At 46.8% G+C, this 15151-nt stretch overlaps 2 protein-coding genes across 2 annotated transcripts in view; both read right to left on the bottom strand.

Moving 5' to 3' along the window:
• Positions 1-15151, bottom strand: part of LOC137621408 (protein tincar-like) — a 414290-nt gene that overhangs the window by 153221 nt on the left and 245918 nt on the right.
• LOC137621465 (5-hydroxymethyl-dUMP N-hydrolase-like) overlaps positions 1-15151 on the bottom strand; it is an 83369-nt gene that overhangs the window by 7322 nt on the left and 60896 nt on the right. The window contains 2 exon segments of the mRNA XM_068351794.1: positions 2842-2873; positions 2875-2950. Coding sequence (XP_068207895.1) covers positions 2842-2873; positions 2875-2950 — 108 coding nt within the window.

A 15151-nucleotide genomic window follows, 5' to 3' on the forward strand; every position in this document is an offset into this window, starting at 1 on the left:
TGCAAGTTCTCTGGCGGTAACTATCAACACTGCAGCATGTTTGCAAGTTGCCATGAGGTCAATCCCCACTTGACTAGCATTCCTTGCAAGGGACAACAGTATTCTTTTTCCATCAACATGGTCAGAGTGTAAGGAATAGCTACACGATTGATGGGCACTCTACAACAATAGCAAGAAGAAATAAGATAACCCAAATACCTTCCTCTCCAAGATTGGACTGAGGCTGGTCAAGGTGAGGTAGCCTGAGGGGTTCCTATTGATGGCAGGACCTTCTTTTTCTTAATAGATTTGTCCTTCAACACAAGCGCAGGCGCTAAAGTTTGTTTGGTCGTCGATCAGTGATAAAGGAAGAGAAAAATCTCCTTGTGTTCATACTCCAAGACGACTACAATCTTATCTACTCTGATGAGGCCAATTAGCAATAAACCCTTCTTCGGCCATTCCAGGAGTGTAACAACCAGAAGGAAAAGGTCTAGGATTCCTCTCACCGAAACCTGATCCTTCATGTGGTTGGATAACCCCCTTCGCCACAAGCCTCCGGGGGAGCAAGTAGCTTGACAATCCTCTTATCCAGTGCTCCTACTCAAGAACCCAGGGGCAAGAGGTATGATGATGTATAACCATTCCAGTGTCAGGTGCACTTGCGTGCAGATTTTCTCTTCAGACAAACGGGCTCCAGTCTCCTCGTAATATAGCTGTCAAGTGACTATCTACATGTTTTAGTTGGTTGTCCTGTTTTTAATCTTCAGAGGACACATTTTCTCCAGGACAAACCTGTAGGATATACTGGGGGTAATGGTAATACCCTGAACTTGAAAAAATTCATAAGGGATCATGAGCTTTAAATAATGTTATTAATCCTTTTAATCCCTCCTTATTTTACATTTCCAAATTATTGTATGAAAGTTGTGTGATTGGTTTTAGAAGTTTAAATGATACTAATGTACGGGTAAGGTTGATTGATTAATTTACCTTATACAGCACTGAATGGCCTTTGATGCCCCAGTACTTGGCTTAAGGACTAAATTTTATATTCAATTCAATTCCATCTCTTCATTTTTCACCCTCTTTCATTGAGAAGAATTGGGCATCAGGTAGATGCAAGTCACTCTAAGTGGGGTCAACGCACCAGAACGGGGATGAAGACATCGACTGCTAGGAGGTAGAGCAATTGCTGACAGAGAGAGGAGTGCTACCAGGATGGTGGGCGTATCTTCCTCAAGCATTTGACAATGGCGTTGATTATCCTCCTGGTCAAGGTCGGCCGGGGGAGATCTGTACATCTAGAAATGGAGATGGGTACTGCTACCAAGAGGTTCCGAGGTTCACAAGAAGTACACCGAGGTCGTTCTCATGGGCAGTAAAGCCATAGACTTCCTGGTTTACCATAATTTCACTGGGGTAAATTTAAGATTCAAGGAGGTATTTGTTCTGTGATCAGCAAACTTCAACAACTCTTTCTCTAGGAAAATGATCCATGACTCTGTTCCAAACTGCAGACTCATTCTGGCCAGCAGAAGTCAGGCCATACCAGGATCCTCCTCCAACCCTGACCCAGCCATCGTGGCTCCGCTTTCCATAGATGCATTGATTTCTTGCAGGATGTGGGTGGTATTATGTAGTAAGAAGACTCATGTCAGGACCCTCCTCCAGCCCTGACCTCAAATCATCTTAGCTCCTTGCTTATTGAAGATGCATTTGTTAACTGTAGCTTCCACGTTTTGCCCGTGGTGTGAATGGCAACCCTCCCACATAGAAGAAATGGCATGAACACTGGGCTGATGAGTGAACAGTGCAAGTGTTTTGTGAAGGGTATCATCACATCTTGTAAACGACCTCTCCACATCCCCTCTCCCAAGTGATGACATGCTGGTTCTACCTCCCCAGGGTTTTCTATTGGACCTCACTTCGCTCTCCATCAAGAAGTCCAGAGCATGATGGATAAGGGAGCCCTTCAGGTCTCCAGGTTTCTATTCTCTTCCTAGCCTAATCAAAGAGGCTGGAGGCTGCTTGTTGATTAGTCTTCGTTGCAGCAGACATACTTCAAAACGAAGACTGTAAACCCTGTCCTATTAGCAATCAGGAAGGAGAATTTCATGCTGTCATTGGATTTAAAGGCCACTAATTTCCAGATACCCATTCATCCCCTCCGCAAGTTTCTTCAGTTCTGCACGAGATAGACCTATTTCCAGTTAAAGACCCGCTGCTAAGGCCTCTCAATGTGACACAAAAGGTGTTCACAAGTCTTTGCCCGTGTCGATGTGGACTCTTGCAGAAGCAGCCTGAATATTATTACAATTGGACACAATATGAGAACCCTTCACAGAAAAATTACATACTAAAATGGCCATACGCCACAAAATATACAAAGGTATGGCTGAAAGAATGTCTAGCAAAACTGTAAATGTGACTAAATAGGAGAAACACTAGTGTCACACACTGAAAAGACATGGTCAAGTCAACAGACTAGAAAGTAACATTTTGCATTAAAAATAAAAACAGTCTCCAGATTTCGATGCAACTTTTACTAATGTACCAAATTACCAGTTTAAATTTAATGACTCCTCAGCAGAACACCTAAGGGTTACCGCAAGTTAACATGTTACTGGTTAATTACCACCACAGTATAAAAAAAAAAAATCACAATCGAAAGGTTGGCACATCATAAAATGCCACACAAATTATTATAAAAATTTAAAATTAATCAGCACAATACAATGAGGGATGTGTAGGATTACACAAGAAACCAGGAAAATGAAATATATTTCCCTCTAATATTGCAGGTTGATGCAGCTGGAAAATTTGTACAAGGAAACTAAAACAAACTTGGAATTTACTCACTCTGATCTGGTTGAGGTCGATATAAACACAATTTTCTTTTGCATGGCTACTCCCGTTCCTATTTCATAGCCAACACCCAGCGATGGTTGGGTAACTTCGGCAACAATAGCTGCAAAGGATAAATTTCCAAATTGAGTGAATTAAATCTAACATTTTTATGACAAAAGAGCAAGAAGTGAAATTAAAGGCTAAGGTTTTGAAACCTGAAGTTTAACTTAAAATAGAAATAGAATATCTGTGCATAATGATTTAGGAAAATTGTATACTATTCAGGTTTTAAGCCATATTTGTTGGATATCTTGAAATAGGCAACATTCTATTCATCTGAAAACTTAAAAGTTTCTTCTGTCAATTATGTACTTTTAAACTTTTAAAAAGATCATGGTATAATGCCAAAAACTTTGATGGGTAAAGGGGTCTAATTTATACTTTATATAGTTTGTAGCATTAGAATAGGCTGTTATACAGTTATAAATTATTATCATTATTATTATTATTACTTGTTAGCGACAACCCTAGTTGGAAAAGCAGGCTCTAAAATGTAGCACAGTAAAAAAGGTATTATTAAATAATATACATAAAGAAAACAATGGTCAACTGATTCAACTATTCTTTACTTCAAGATACATTGTAAGTAGAACTTGTTATAAGGCCAAATTTCTAACATGAATGTTTCTTACCATGTAAACAATGTAACTAAAGTTTTATTTGGCTGGTTTTATTCTTTTTCTGTGCCTTCTGAAATTCTTAAATAAATTAAGCTTTGAAATTTCTATGGTTTTAGTAAATTATTTCAAAATGACATATTTGAAAGTAATTTTTATTTTTCCTAACAAGACAGACCCGTAACTATTTTAGGGATATTACTTTCGGCAAAGCTGGAAATCTACCCTTATATAAAACTTTTAGCGAGGTATAGCCACCAACCCGCTGGTTAACGGGGAGGTAGGGTGTAGCTGGCTACCTCTCACACACACACACACACACACATTTTATTGCAGGCAAGACTTACCAGGGGGACAGGTGATGGCGGTCCAATTTGTATAAATAGCTACAGGTTTGTATTGTTAGGTAAAATGTTATTTTTATTAGTAAAATAAATTTTTGAATATACTTACCCGATAATCATGTAGCTGTCAACTCCGTTGCCCGACAGAATTCTATGGAGGGATACGCCAGCTATCACAATACTAGAAGGGGGTGTACTTACCAGCGCCACCTGTGGCCAGGTACTATAGTACTTCTTGTTGACACCTCCTCAATTTTTCCTCGGTCCACTGGTTCTCTATGGGGAGGAAGGGAGGGTCAATTAAATCATGATTATCGGGTAAGTATATTCAAAAATTTATTTTACTAATAAAAATAACATTTTTCAATATTAAACTTACCCGATAATCATGTAGCTGATTCACACCCAGGGGGGTGGGTGAAAACCAGTGTACAAGATTAAAGGATAGCTAAGTATCCCATATTTCATATAACAGTTATCTCAAATAACAATGAAATAATAAGTACCTGGTAAGGAAGTCGAATTGAACCGTTACTCTGCCTCTTTTTTAAGTTCGTCTTCCTTACTGAGCGCAGCGTTCCTCTTGGAGGCTGAATCAACTCAAAGGTGCTAAAGTATATAGGGCTGCAACCCCTACTAAAGGACCTCTACACAACCTCTAACCCAGGCGCTTCTCAAGAATGAATTGACCACCCGCCAAATCAAAAGGATGCGGAAGGCTTCTTAGCCTACCGTAACAACCATAAAAACAACAATAAAAGCATTCAAGAGAAAGGTTAAAAAAGGTTATGGGATTAAGGGAATGTAGTGGCTGAGCCCTCACCTACTACTGCACTCGCTGCTACGAATGGTCCCAGGGTGTAGCAGTTCTCGTAAAGAGACTGGACATCTTTAAGATAAAATGATGCAAACACTGACTTGCTCCTCCAATAGGTTGCATCCATTATGCTCTGCAGAGAACGGTTTTTATTAAAGGCCATCGAAGTAGCTACGGCTCTTACTTCATGGGTCCTTACCTTCAGCAATGCAAGGTCTTCCTCCTTTAAGTGAGAATGGGCTTCTCTAATCAGAAGCCTTATATAATACGAAACCCCGTTCTTGGACATGGGCCTCGAAGGTTTCTTGATGGCACACCATAAGGCTTCTGACTGTCCTCGAATAGGTTTAGACCTATTAAGATAATACTTGAGAGCTCTGACAGGGCAAAGAACTCTCTCTAGTTCGTTACCTACCATGTTGGAGAGGCTAGGTATTTCAAACGATCTAGGCCAAGGACGTGAAGGAAGTTCGTTCTTTGCTAGGAATCCGAGCTGAAAAGAACATGTTGCAGATTCGGTCGTGAAACCAATGTTCTTGCTGAAGGCATGAACCTCACTGACTCTCTTAGCTGTTGCAAGGCAGACGAGAAAAAGAGTCTTGAGGGTAAGGTCCTTGAAGGAAGCTGACTGGAGAGGTTCGAACCTAGGTGACATAAGGAACCTTAAGACTACGTCTAGGTTCCAGCCTGGAGTGGATAGACGACGCTCTTTAGAAGTCTCAAAAGACTTAAGGATGTCTTGAAGGTCCTTGTTGGAAGAAAGGTCCAAACCTCTGTGGCGGAGAACTGAAGCCAACATACTCCTGTACCCTTTAATCGTAGGGGCTGAAAGGGATCTCTCGTTCCTAAGATGTAATAGGAAGTCAGCTATTTGGGTCACAGAGGTATTGGTAGAGGATACTGAATTGGCTCTACACCAGCTCCGGAAGACTTCCCACTTAGATTGGTAGACTCTACGAGTGGAAACCCTTCTTGCTCTGGCAATCGCACTGGCTGCCTCCTTCGAAAAGCCTCTAGCTCTAGCGAATCTTTCGACAGTCTGAAGGCAGTCAGCCGAAGAGCGTGGAGGTTTGGGTGCAACCTGTCTACGTGAGGTTGACGTAGAAGGTCCACTCTTAGAGGTAGAGTCCTGGGGATGTCGACTAGCCATTGAAGTACCTCTGTGAACCATTCTCTTGCAGGCCAAAGGGGAGCAACCAGCGTCAGCCGTGTCCCTTCGTGCGAGATGAATTTCTGCAGGACTTTGTTGATTATCTTGAACGGTGGGAATGCGTAAAGGTCGAGATGGGACCAGTTCAGCAGAAAAGCATCCACATGAACTGCTGCAGGGTCTGGAACTGGGGAACAGTACAGCTGAAGTCTCTTGGTCATGGAGGTGGCAAACAGATCTATGGTAGGTTGACCCCACAAGGTCCAAAGTCTGTTGCACACACTCTTGTGGAGGGTCCATTCCGTGGGAATGACCTGATTCCTTCTGCTTAGGCGATCTGCTGAGATGTTCATGTTGCCCTGAATGAACCTCGTGACCAAAGTGAGGTTTTGACTTCTTGACCAAATGAGGAGGTCCCTTGCGATCTCGTATAGGCTCCTCGAATGGGTCCCTCCTTGCTTGGAGATGTACGCCAAGGCTGTGGTGTTGTCTGAGTTCACCTCCACCACCTTGCCCAGCAGGAGGGACTTGAAGTTCAGCAGGGCTAAATGAACTGCTAGTAGCTCCTTGCAGTTGATGTGGAGCGTTCCCTGTTCCTCGTTCCACGTTCCCGAGCATTCCCGTCCGTTCAAGGTCGCACCCCAGCCCGAGTCCGATGCATCTGAGAAGAGATGAAGATTGGGGGTCTGAATAGCCAACGATAGGCCCTCCCTGAGAAGGAGATTGGTCTTCCACCACAAGAGAGTGGTCTTCATCTCTTTGGTGACTGGGATAGAGACTGCTTCGAGAGTCACACCCTTGTCCCAATGAGCTGCAAGATGGAATTGAAGAGGGCGGAGGTGGAGTCTCCCTAGCTCGACGAACAGGGCCAGTGATGAAAGGGTCCCTGTGAGACTCATCCACTGTCTCACCGAGCAACTGCTCCTCTTCAGCATGCTCATGATGCAATCTAGGGCTTGGCTTATCCTTGGGGCCGATGGAAAAGCCCGAAAATCCTGACTCCGAATCTCCATTCCCAGGTACACAATGGATTGGGAGGGAATGAGCTGAGACTTTTCTATGTTGACTAACAGACCCAGTTCTCTGATTAAGTCCAAAGTCCAGTTGAGACTCTCCAGACAGCGACGACTCGTGGAGGCTCTCAACAGCCAGTCGTCTAAGTAGAGGGAGGCTCTGATGTCCGATAAGTGGAGGAATTTTGCTATATTCCTCATCAGATGCGTGAACACCATAGGAGCTGTGCTTAGGCCAAAACACAGGGCTTGGAATTGGTAGACAACCTTTCCGAAAACGAATCTCAGGAAAGGTTGGGAGTCTGGATGAATAGGAACGTGAAAGTAGGCATCTTTCAAGTCCAACGAGACCATCCAGTCCTCCTGCCTGACCGCTGCTAGGACCGACTTCGTCGTCTCCATCGTGAACGTCTGCTTGGTGACATACGCATTGAGCGCGCTGACGTCCAGCACCGGTCTCCAACCTCCTGTCTTCTTAGCCACCAGAAAGAGACGGTTGTAGAAGCCCGGGGATTGATGGTCCCGGACTATAACCACTGCCTTCTTCTGCACAAGTAGCGACACCTCCTGGTGCAACGCTAGCCTCTTGTCCTCTTCTTTGTAGTTGGGAGAGAGGTTGATGGGAGATGTGGTCAGAGGGGGTTTGAGGCAGAATGGAATCCTGTAACCCTCCCTCAGCCAACTGACAGACTGGGCGTCTGCACCTCTCTTTTCCCAGGCTTGCCAGAAGCTCTTGAGTCTGGCTCCTACTGCTGTCTGGAGATGCGGAGAGTCAGTTTTTTCCTTTAGAGGCCTTGGAACCTTTCCTAGACTTGCTCCTGGAAGAGTCTGGACGGGAGCTTCCTCGGCTGGGGGCTCTACCACGAAAGGGCGGTATGAACCTCGTAGCAGGAGTATCAGTCACTGGGGTGCGATAAGTCCTGGGGACTGAGGTAGCAACCTTAGTCTTACGAGCCGATGAGGCTACAAGATCATGTGTGTCCTTTTGTATCAGGGCAGCAGACAAGTCCTTAACCAGCTCTTCGGGGAAGAGGAACTTCGAGAGCGGAGCGAAAAGGAGTTGAGACCTTTGACAAGGTGTAATGCTGGAGGAAAGGAAGGTACATAGCTGTTCCCTTTTCTTAAGAACCCCTGACACAAACATCGACGCAAGCTCGCCAGATCCATCCCTAATGGCCTTATCCATGCAGGACATTAATAGCATGGCAGAATCTTTGTCCGCAGGGGAGGTCTTCTTGCTGAGGGCCCCCAGGCACCAGTCTAGGAAGTTGAACATCTCAAATGCTCTAAAAACACCCTTAAGGAAGTGATCAAGGTCTGAGAAGGTCCAGCAAACCTTAGAGCGCCTCATTGCTGTCCTACGAGGCGAGTCTACCAGACTTGAGAAGTCAGCCTGGGCAGAGGCAGGTACTCCCAAGCCTGGTTCCTCTCCTGTGGCATACCAAACGCCCGCTTTAGACGTGAGCTTAGTCGGAGGAAACATGAACGAAGTCTTTCCAAGGTGTTGCTTAGTCTGCAACCACTCCCCTAAGATCCTTAACGCTCTCTTAGAGGACCTTGCTAGGACTAGCTTAGTATAGGTAGACTTAGCTGGCTGTATGCCCAGTGAAAACTCAGATGGCGGAGAGCGGGGAATAGCAGAGACAAAGTGGTCTGGGTATACCTCCCTAAACAGAGCCAAGACCTTACGAAAGTCAATAGAAGGTGGAGAAGACTTGGATTCATCCACGTCTGATGAGGGATCCAGGTGTGCCGCCTCATCATCAGACGCCTCATCACCAGAGTGTAGCGAAGAGATCGGAAAGGTATGCTGAACGGCAGAGTCAGCACGAGCTGGAACAACAATATTAGTGGTTTCCTCTTCAAGACTCTGTTGAGGGAACACCTGAGGCTCAGACTGCAAGGGCTGATCACAAGAAGTAGCAGAAGGTAGGCGCATGGGTGGAGGAGGCTGACTCCTAGCATGAGTGACTGAACTCAAGGGTTGCGCTTGCTGAGCGGAAGGCGGATGCGCAGTAGCAAGTTCCTGAGGAACGAGTTGAGGTTCCTGAGGTGTGGGCTGAGAGCGATGAGGTAGTGGCTGCGCAGAACACAGTAATTGCCTCGCGAGTTGAGGCTCCTGAGGCGCAAGGCTAAGGTGTTGTGGTTGCCTTGAGGAGGGTTGAGCTCGCTGCAGCGAGAGCTGAGGAGACTGACTCATGGATGGGAGAGGTTGTTGTACCTCAAGAGTGTGTTGCCTCACTGGTGGAACTGCAAGTGGAAGCGGAGGAAGTAAGGAATGATCTTCCTGTTCCCATTGCTGAGGTTGCCTTAAGGAAGGCGGAGGGAGCTGCACACCACTGGAAACAGTAAACTCAGAACGTGCTAAGGTATGCTGAGGAGCCTCAACATCGTACGCCTGGCAGGCGGTACTGCGCTCAGGCGGAGCGATCGCAGGAGGAGGAGTAACCTGCTCAGCCTGACACTCATGCATCAAGACCGCAAGTTGTGACTGCATGGACTGCAGTAGAGTCAACTTGGGGTCGGCAGACACTAAGGTCTGCTGAGGTAAAGCCTTAACAGCAGAGATCTGTTGTGGCAGAACCTTACTCCTCTTAGGCGGAGTGCATTCAACTGATGACTGCGGCGAGTCAGAGCTGAGCCAATGACTGCAGCCCGGTTGAGTTCTTGAGGTTTGGACTCTGCGTTTGAGTGGTCTCGAGACCTGAGTCCAGCGTTTCTTGCCTGACAAATGCTCAGCAGACGAGTAAAAGACGGGCTCAATCGTCTGCAGGTGGGAGTGACGGTCTCTGGAAGACACGCCCGCAACCACCGAGGATACTTCTGTGCGCCGATCAAGGCCTGCCGAACCCTTTTGCCCTTCGACATTGCTTCTCCCCTGGGCTTGGGAGCTTGCAAGAGGTCCCGGACTGGGAGGACGACTGGCACGCACAGAAGTATCCTCACGCACCACACTGACACTGACACTAGCACTTGGCACTGCACTGACACTAGCACTCGTCACAGCACTGGCACTAATTCCACCCACTGCACTCTTGACCTTAAGTTCCTTGACTTCGGCCATAAGACACTTATGATCACTTACCACTGACTCTACTTTATCGCCTAAGGCCTGAATGGCACGCAAAACAACAGACATATCAGGCTGAGGGCAAATAGTAGGTTCGGGGGTAGCCACTACAGGGGTAGGAAAAGGTAGGGGATCATGAGGTGAGGAAAAAAGTGAAGAGTGAGAAGAACTCCTCCTAACTCTCTCTCTCTCTAACTTGGTTGAGTACTTAAGAAGACGGACAAAATCAAGTTCCGAAAGTCCGGCGCATTCCTCACATCGATCTTCTAACTGACAGGGCCTTTCCCTACAGTCAGAACAAGCGGTGTGAGGATCTACCGAGGCCTTCGGAATACGCCTATTACAAGACCTACATCGTCTATGGGTGGGGGCTTGTGAAATGTCAGACATCTTGAATCAAAAGAGTTAGCCAAGTGGGGTTTCAAAATCAAGCAAAAGATCGTTAACCGTTAAATCAGGACTAAATAATAGCTATCTAAGCTAATATAGAAGTTTTCCAGTAAAGCGACAGCCGAAATCTGAGAGAATACTTCACCAAAAGCCGTGAAAATACTCGAAGATCATAAGCGTATCCCAGAACGTCTTGCCGGAAGCACGACAGAGGAAAAATTGAGGAGGTGTCAACAAGAAGTACTATAGTACCTGGCCACAGGTGGCGCTGGTAAGTACACCCCCTTCTAGTATTGTGATAGCTGGCGTATCCCTCCATAGAATTCTGTCGGGCAACGGAGTTGACAGCTACATGATTATCGGGTAAGTTTAATATTGAAAAATACAAATTACTTTCAAATTTGTCATTTGTTCCGATATACAAACCCTCGCTATTTATAACGATTGACTTACCCCTAGGGAGGGTGAAAGTCCGAACCAATTGGCTAGGCTGGTATTTGAGCCGGGGTTTTCCCGTACATGCTTCACACACAACATGGAGAAACACTGACACCTCACTAAACAATTCGTGCAAAGCACAGTCAGCGGCCTGAGCAATTTGTTGTGAGATATTAACGGTGTGACTACGGTAGTCTAGGTAAGAATTCTCAGAAACGTAGGAATCTTGGAATCAACTACTGTACAGTATAGACATTACCCAATCCCACCTCGCCAGGGGGTATGAGACTGTAACAAGTATATCTATACTAGGTTACACTAGGGAATAGTTCTACCTGCAGACAGCGGAGGCCAGGTTTGCAGAGTACCGTAGGTGCTGTTACCCTAAGGGGTGGAAGATGTGGGAAAGAAAGAGAGCCCGTCTTTCTTGGTCATTCATCCCAGACTCAACCATGGCTAAAACTCTTCCCTTCCCCATCTGCTACTTGTCCATCAAGGACTTTGATATGCTTAAACCATTTATTGTGTAGCCACCACAGGGTCAATCAAAAACGTCTCCATGTCCAAGTGGGTGGTGAAGGTCATTTGACACTTCCACGAATAGTTTTCATAAAACTCTAGGGCGTACTTCTGCCCCTAACGTTAATAACTCTGCCTCCTTTATGCGGAGAAGGATCAGTATTCAACACTTGGTCCATAACCTCGCGAGAAAGTGTTCTAGGCAATTCTTCTCTCGGCCTTCCTCGAGCTGACAAAGAGGGCTTACACTCGGGTGCAAGCTCCTGTAATCTCCTTGAGGTAGCACCTTCAGTTTCTCCCTGGCATAGAAGCCGTTTATCTGAATCATAGGTCATACTACGAAGGACTCCCAATGTGAAGGGCTCAAATTCTGGCATCAGAGCTGCCAGGAACTAAGTCATGTATTACCTGGCCCATCACCATGAATGCTAGACATTGAGGGCAGCCCATAGGGTTCGTCGAGTCTCTTGGTCGACGCCAACACGAGCAGGAGACCTGTCATCGAGGTCAGGTGAAGATCTGCTTGGAGTCCTTGGTCATAGGGGGCAATCTTTGGGGACCGATGGACGTGACCCATGCCCCGTGGAGGAAGTTTCCCTTCCAACTGAGGGCAGGGCAGGAAGGCTCAAAACTCCGTATGAAGAGAGGCGATGCCGACGTAGAGGAAAGGTTAATTACTTTCGATCTGAAGGAGAGGCTCAAAGACGAGTGGCCTTTCACTGCCAAGACCGAGAGAAGCTTTCCTCCCCAAGGTAAAACGAGGAACTCCGCTATTGCTGGAATAGTAGCATCAAGGGGAGAGATACAGATACCCTTCCATGATATCAACAACAGTCCACTTAGCAGGTAGACCCAAGCTGAAGATCTACGCAAGTATCCAGACATCCTCCTTGCAACTTCTTGTGGAAAGGACTCTTCAAGAGGAGCAGCAGCTAGATAGTCTCCAGGTGTGAAGTTGCAGCAAAGATACGGCTTTGTGAACGATGTTCACTTGTGGCTGTTAAGATAGTGCGGGGAGGGAGTTCTCTCGTTATCTTTGTTGGCAGTTGCAGACAAGTCAGCTTGGTATGAGTCTGCTAGGCAAGATATGTGGATGGGAATAGGCGATGACAGTCTGCTCCTGCCGACAGCGATTCTTTCCGCTAGCAGGATGATTGCTGAACAATGGCTGGTGGAGGGACTCTCCCTCGAAAGAGTAGTGGACGAATCCAGCTCCTGCCAGAGGAATCCCCCCGAAGGAGAGACCAACAGGTGAAGGAAGCCTTTCCCGCGAACGGGAAATAAAAATGACTAACACCTGCTGCCGTAATCGGCGATTCTCCCTGCAACAGCAGGAAGATTGCTGACCAGAGGTTGTTGGCGGGACTCTGCCCAAGAAGGGAGAGTTCCAACCCGTGGAGGTGAACCTCCTGGCCACCCGCTTTGTTTTCCCATCAAGGAGTTCTAGCTCGTGTTGCCAGAGCTTGTACCGGAGTTTCCCCCCCCCCCCCCCCCGGGGGTTACCCTTTGTCTGTGGGAAAGGCTGTCTTCATCTCTAGATTAAAATAACGGCACTGGTTGGACTCTGACCAGAGCCCAGTGGATGAGTGGTACGGTTGTTAAGAGTAGATAGTGTCGGGGAGGGAGTTCTCTCGTTATCTCTGTTGGCAGTTGCAGACAAGTCAGCTGGGTGTGAGTCTGCTAGGCAAGATATGTGGATGGGAATAGGCGATGACAGTCTGCTCCTGCCGACAGCGATTCTTTCCGCTAGCAGGATGATTGCTGAACAATGGCTGGTGGAGGGACTCTCCCTCGAAAGAGTAGTGGACGAATCCAGCTCCTGCCAGAGGAATCCCCCCGAAGGAGAGACCAACAGGTGAAGGAAGCCTTTCCCGCGAACGGGAAATAAAAATGACTAACACCTGCTGCCGTAATCGGCGATTCTCCCTGCAACAGCAGGAAGATTGCTGACCAGAGGTTGTTGGCGGGACTCTGCCCAAGAAGGGAGAGTTCCAACCCGTGGAGGTGAACCTCCTGGCCACCAGCTTTGTTTTCCCATCAAGGAGTTCTAGCTCAAGTGTTGCCAGAGCTTGTACCGGAGTTTCCCCCCCAAGGGGGTTACCCTTTGTCTGTGGGAAAGGCTGTCTTCATCTCTAGATTAAAATAACGGCACTGTTTGGTCTCTGATCAGAGCCCAGTGGATGAGTGGTACGGCATGTGCCCCCCCCCCATGAATCTAAAGGGATCGTCAAATCCGGGGAAGGGTGAAGAGGTAGACTCCTCTGTAGAGATTCTCATTTGTCAACCGTTTTCTCAGGTTCGTCTCCTGCCTGGGTCTCATAGAGACCAGAGAAAAGGGAGATCTCTTATGCTGAATCATCTGGTATCTGGCTGCCCCTGAAGAGGCTGGATTTGAAGAAGTCCGAGGGGGCTTAACGAACCAGAGGGAAAATGAAGCCTACGAGACATAACCACTCCTGGCTAAAAGTACGTCTCGTAGAAGGAAGAGACTACTGACATCTTCTGCCTTGACCTGCAGGCTGATGACAAACACATTAAAGGGTACCCAGTCTCTGATAAGGAAGCCGGGATATCTCTCAAGATTCACTTCATTCCTCAGATCGCGGGTACACTCGAGGAGTTTTTCGATGGTAATGAAGGTCATCGACCGAGTCTTTTAGGATCAGCCAGTTGTCCTGAAATCTTTGGTGAACGAAGTCTATCCTGACAGACAGGTTGATACCAGGGTAAAAACTCGGGAAACTTGACGTGCTGTCGAAACCGAGGCACCATACCTTGGCAGGGTATGTCTGTATGATCAAAGATACTGCCTTGACAGATTTCCTGGAATCTAGAAGAGTTCCAGTGGTTAAACGTGTACAGGAAGTCCTGTGGACTAACTGGTTGTTTGACCACATGCCTTCTCCTCGCCGAACAGTTTGATCAAATAACTTGTTCCGAGAGGGGAGGATGAAACTGGAGATTTATATAGGAAGCCTCGACTGTAGAAGCTCGGTGATACCTTCAAGAAACCCATCGTTCCGCCAAAAACAGGTAACGCCTGAGTCTGGGCATCCGACCGGATGTTCAGATTGCGTAGGTTAAAGAGAGAATCGCCTTCAACTCAATGGGTGGGAGGAAGAGAAGAAGAGTGTGCTTTTGTAACTGAACTGTGGGTTCTCTGTCCTTTTTGAAAAGAGATAAGTACTCCAATCTCATAGAAGGGGATTACCCACAACAGGGTAAACCTAACTTGAGGATGAGAAAAGGAGTTATCGCTAGAAGTGAACATTGGCGGAAGCGGCGACTCCGTCCCTGAGGAACATGGCCCGTCAGCCCCCTAGTAGTAGAAAGAGTAGAACTGGTAGAGGTTGTGGTGCAAAGAAAATGCACGCGAGGGACAAATGTGAATGCTAACGAGCATTGGAGAGCCGATGAAGAAGATTGCCAACCATAGAAAGATGAAAAACATGGGGAACCAAAGACACTGTACAGTACTTTTATAAAGTTCCGAGAAGCGAGTGGGGTATTTAAGCACCAAGGTTGACCCTTGTGCTTCACCCTGCTCCTCGATGGAGAATGCTGGGTTAAGTTCCAAGAAGGAAATGCTAACTCATCCCTGAACTGCACGTGGGAAGCCCTACAGAGATAGCGCAACTTAAAGAGATTGGAGGATGGTGATGTGTCATCTCGAAGAGAATACTTTCCAATGAACAGAGGAGGAGGAGTCTCACCTAGAAGAGCAATGGCTTGTTAGAAGTGAGGATCGGAGCCAGTGTTCTGCGATCTATCCGCCAGCCAAAAGAGCAGTTCACCACGGAGAGCAACTTTACCACGGGAAGAAAAGTAGCAAGGTGAGAAGTGTGACACGGATTAGTGGTCACTACCAGAGAATGTGACGAACTGCCTCCAGAGATAGAAGACT

Source organism: Palaemon carinicauda, chromosome 28 (assembly GCF_036898095.1).
Source record: "Palaemon carinicauda isolate YSFRI2023 chromosome 28, ASM3689809v2, whole genome shotgun sequence".
NCBI lineage: Eukaryota > Metazoa > Arthropoda > Malacostraca > Decapoda > Palaemonidae > Palaemon > Palaemon carinicauda.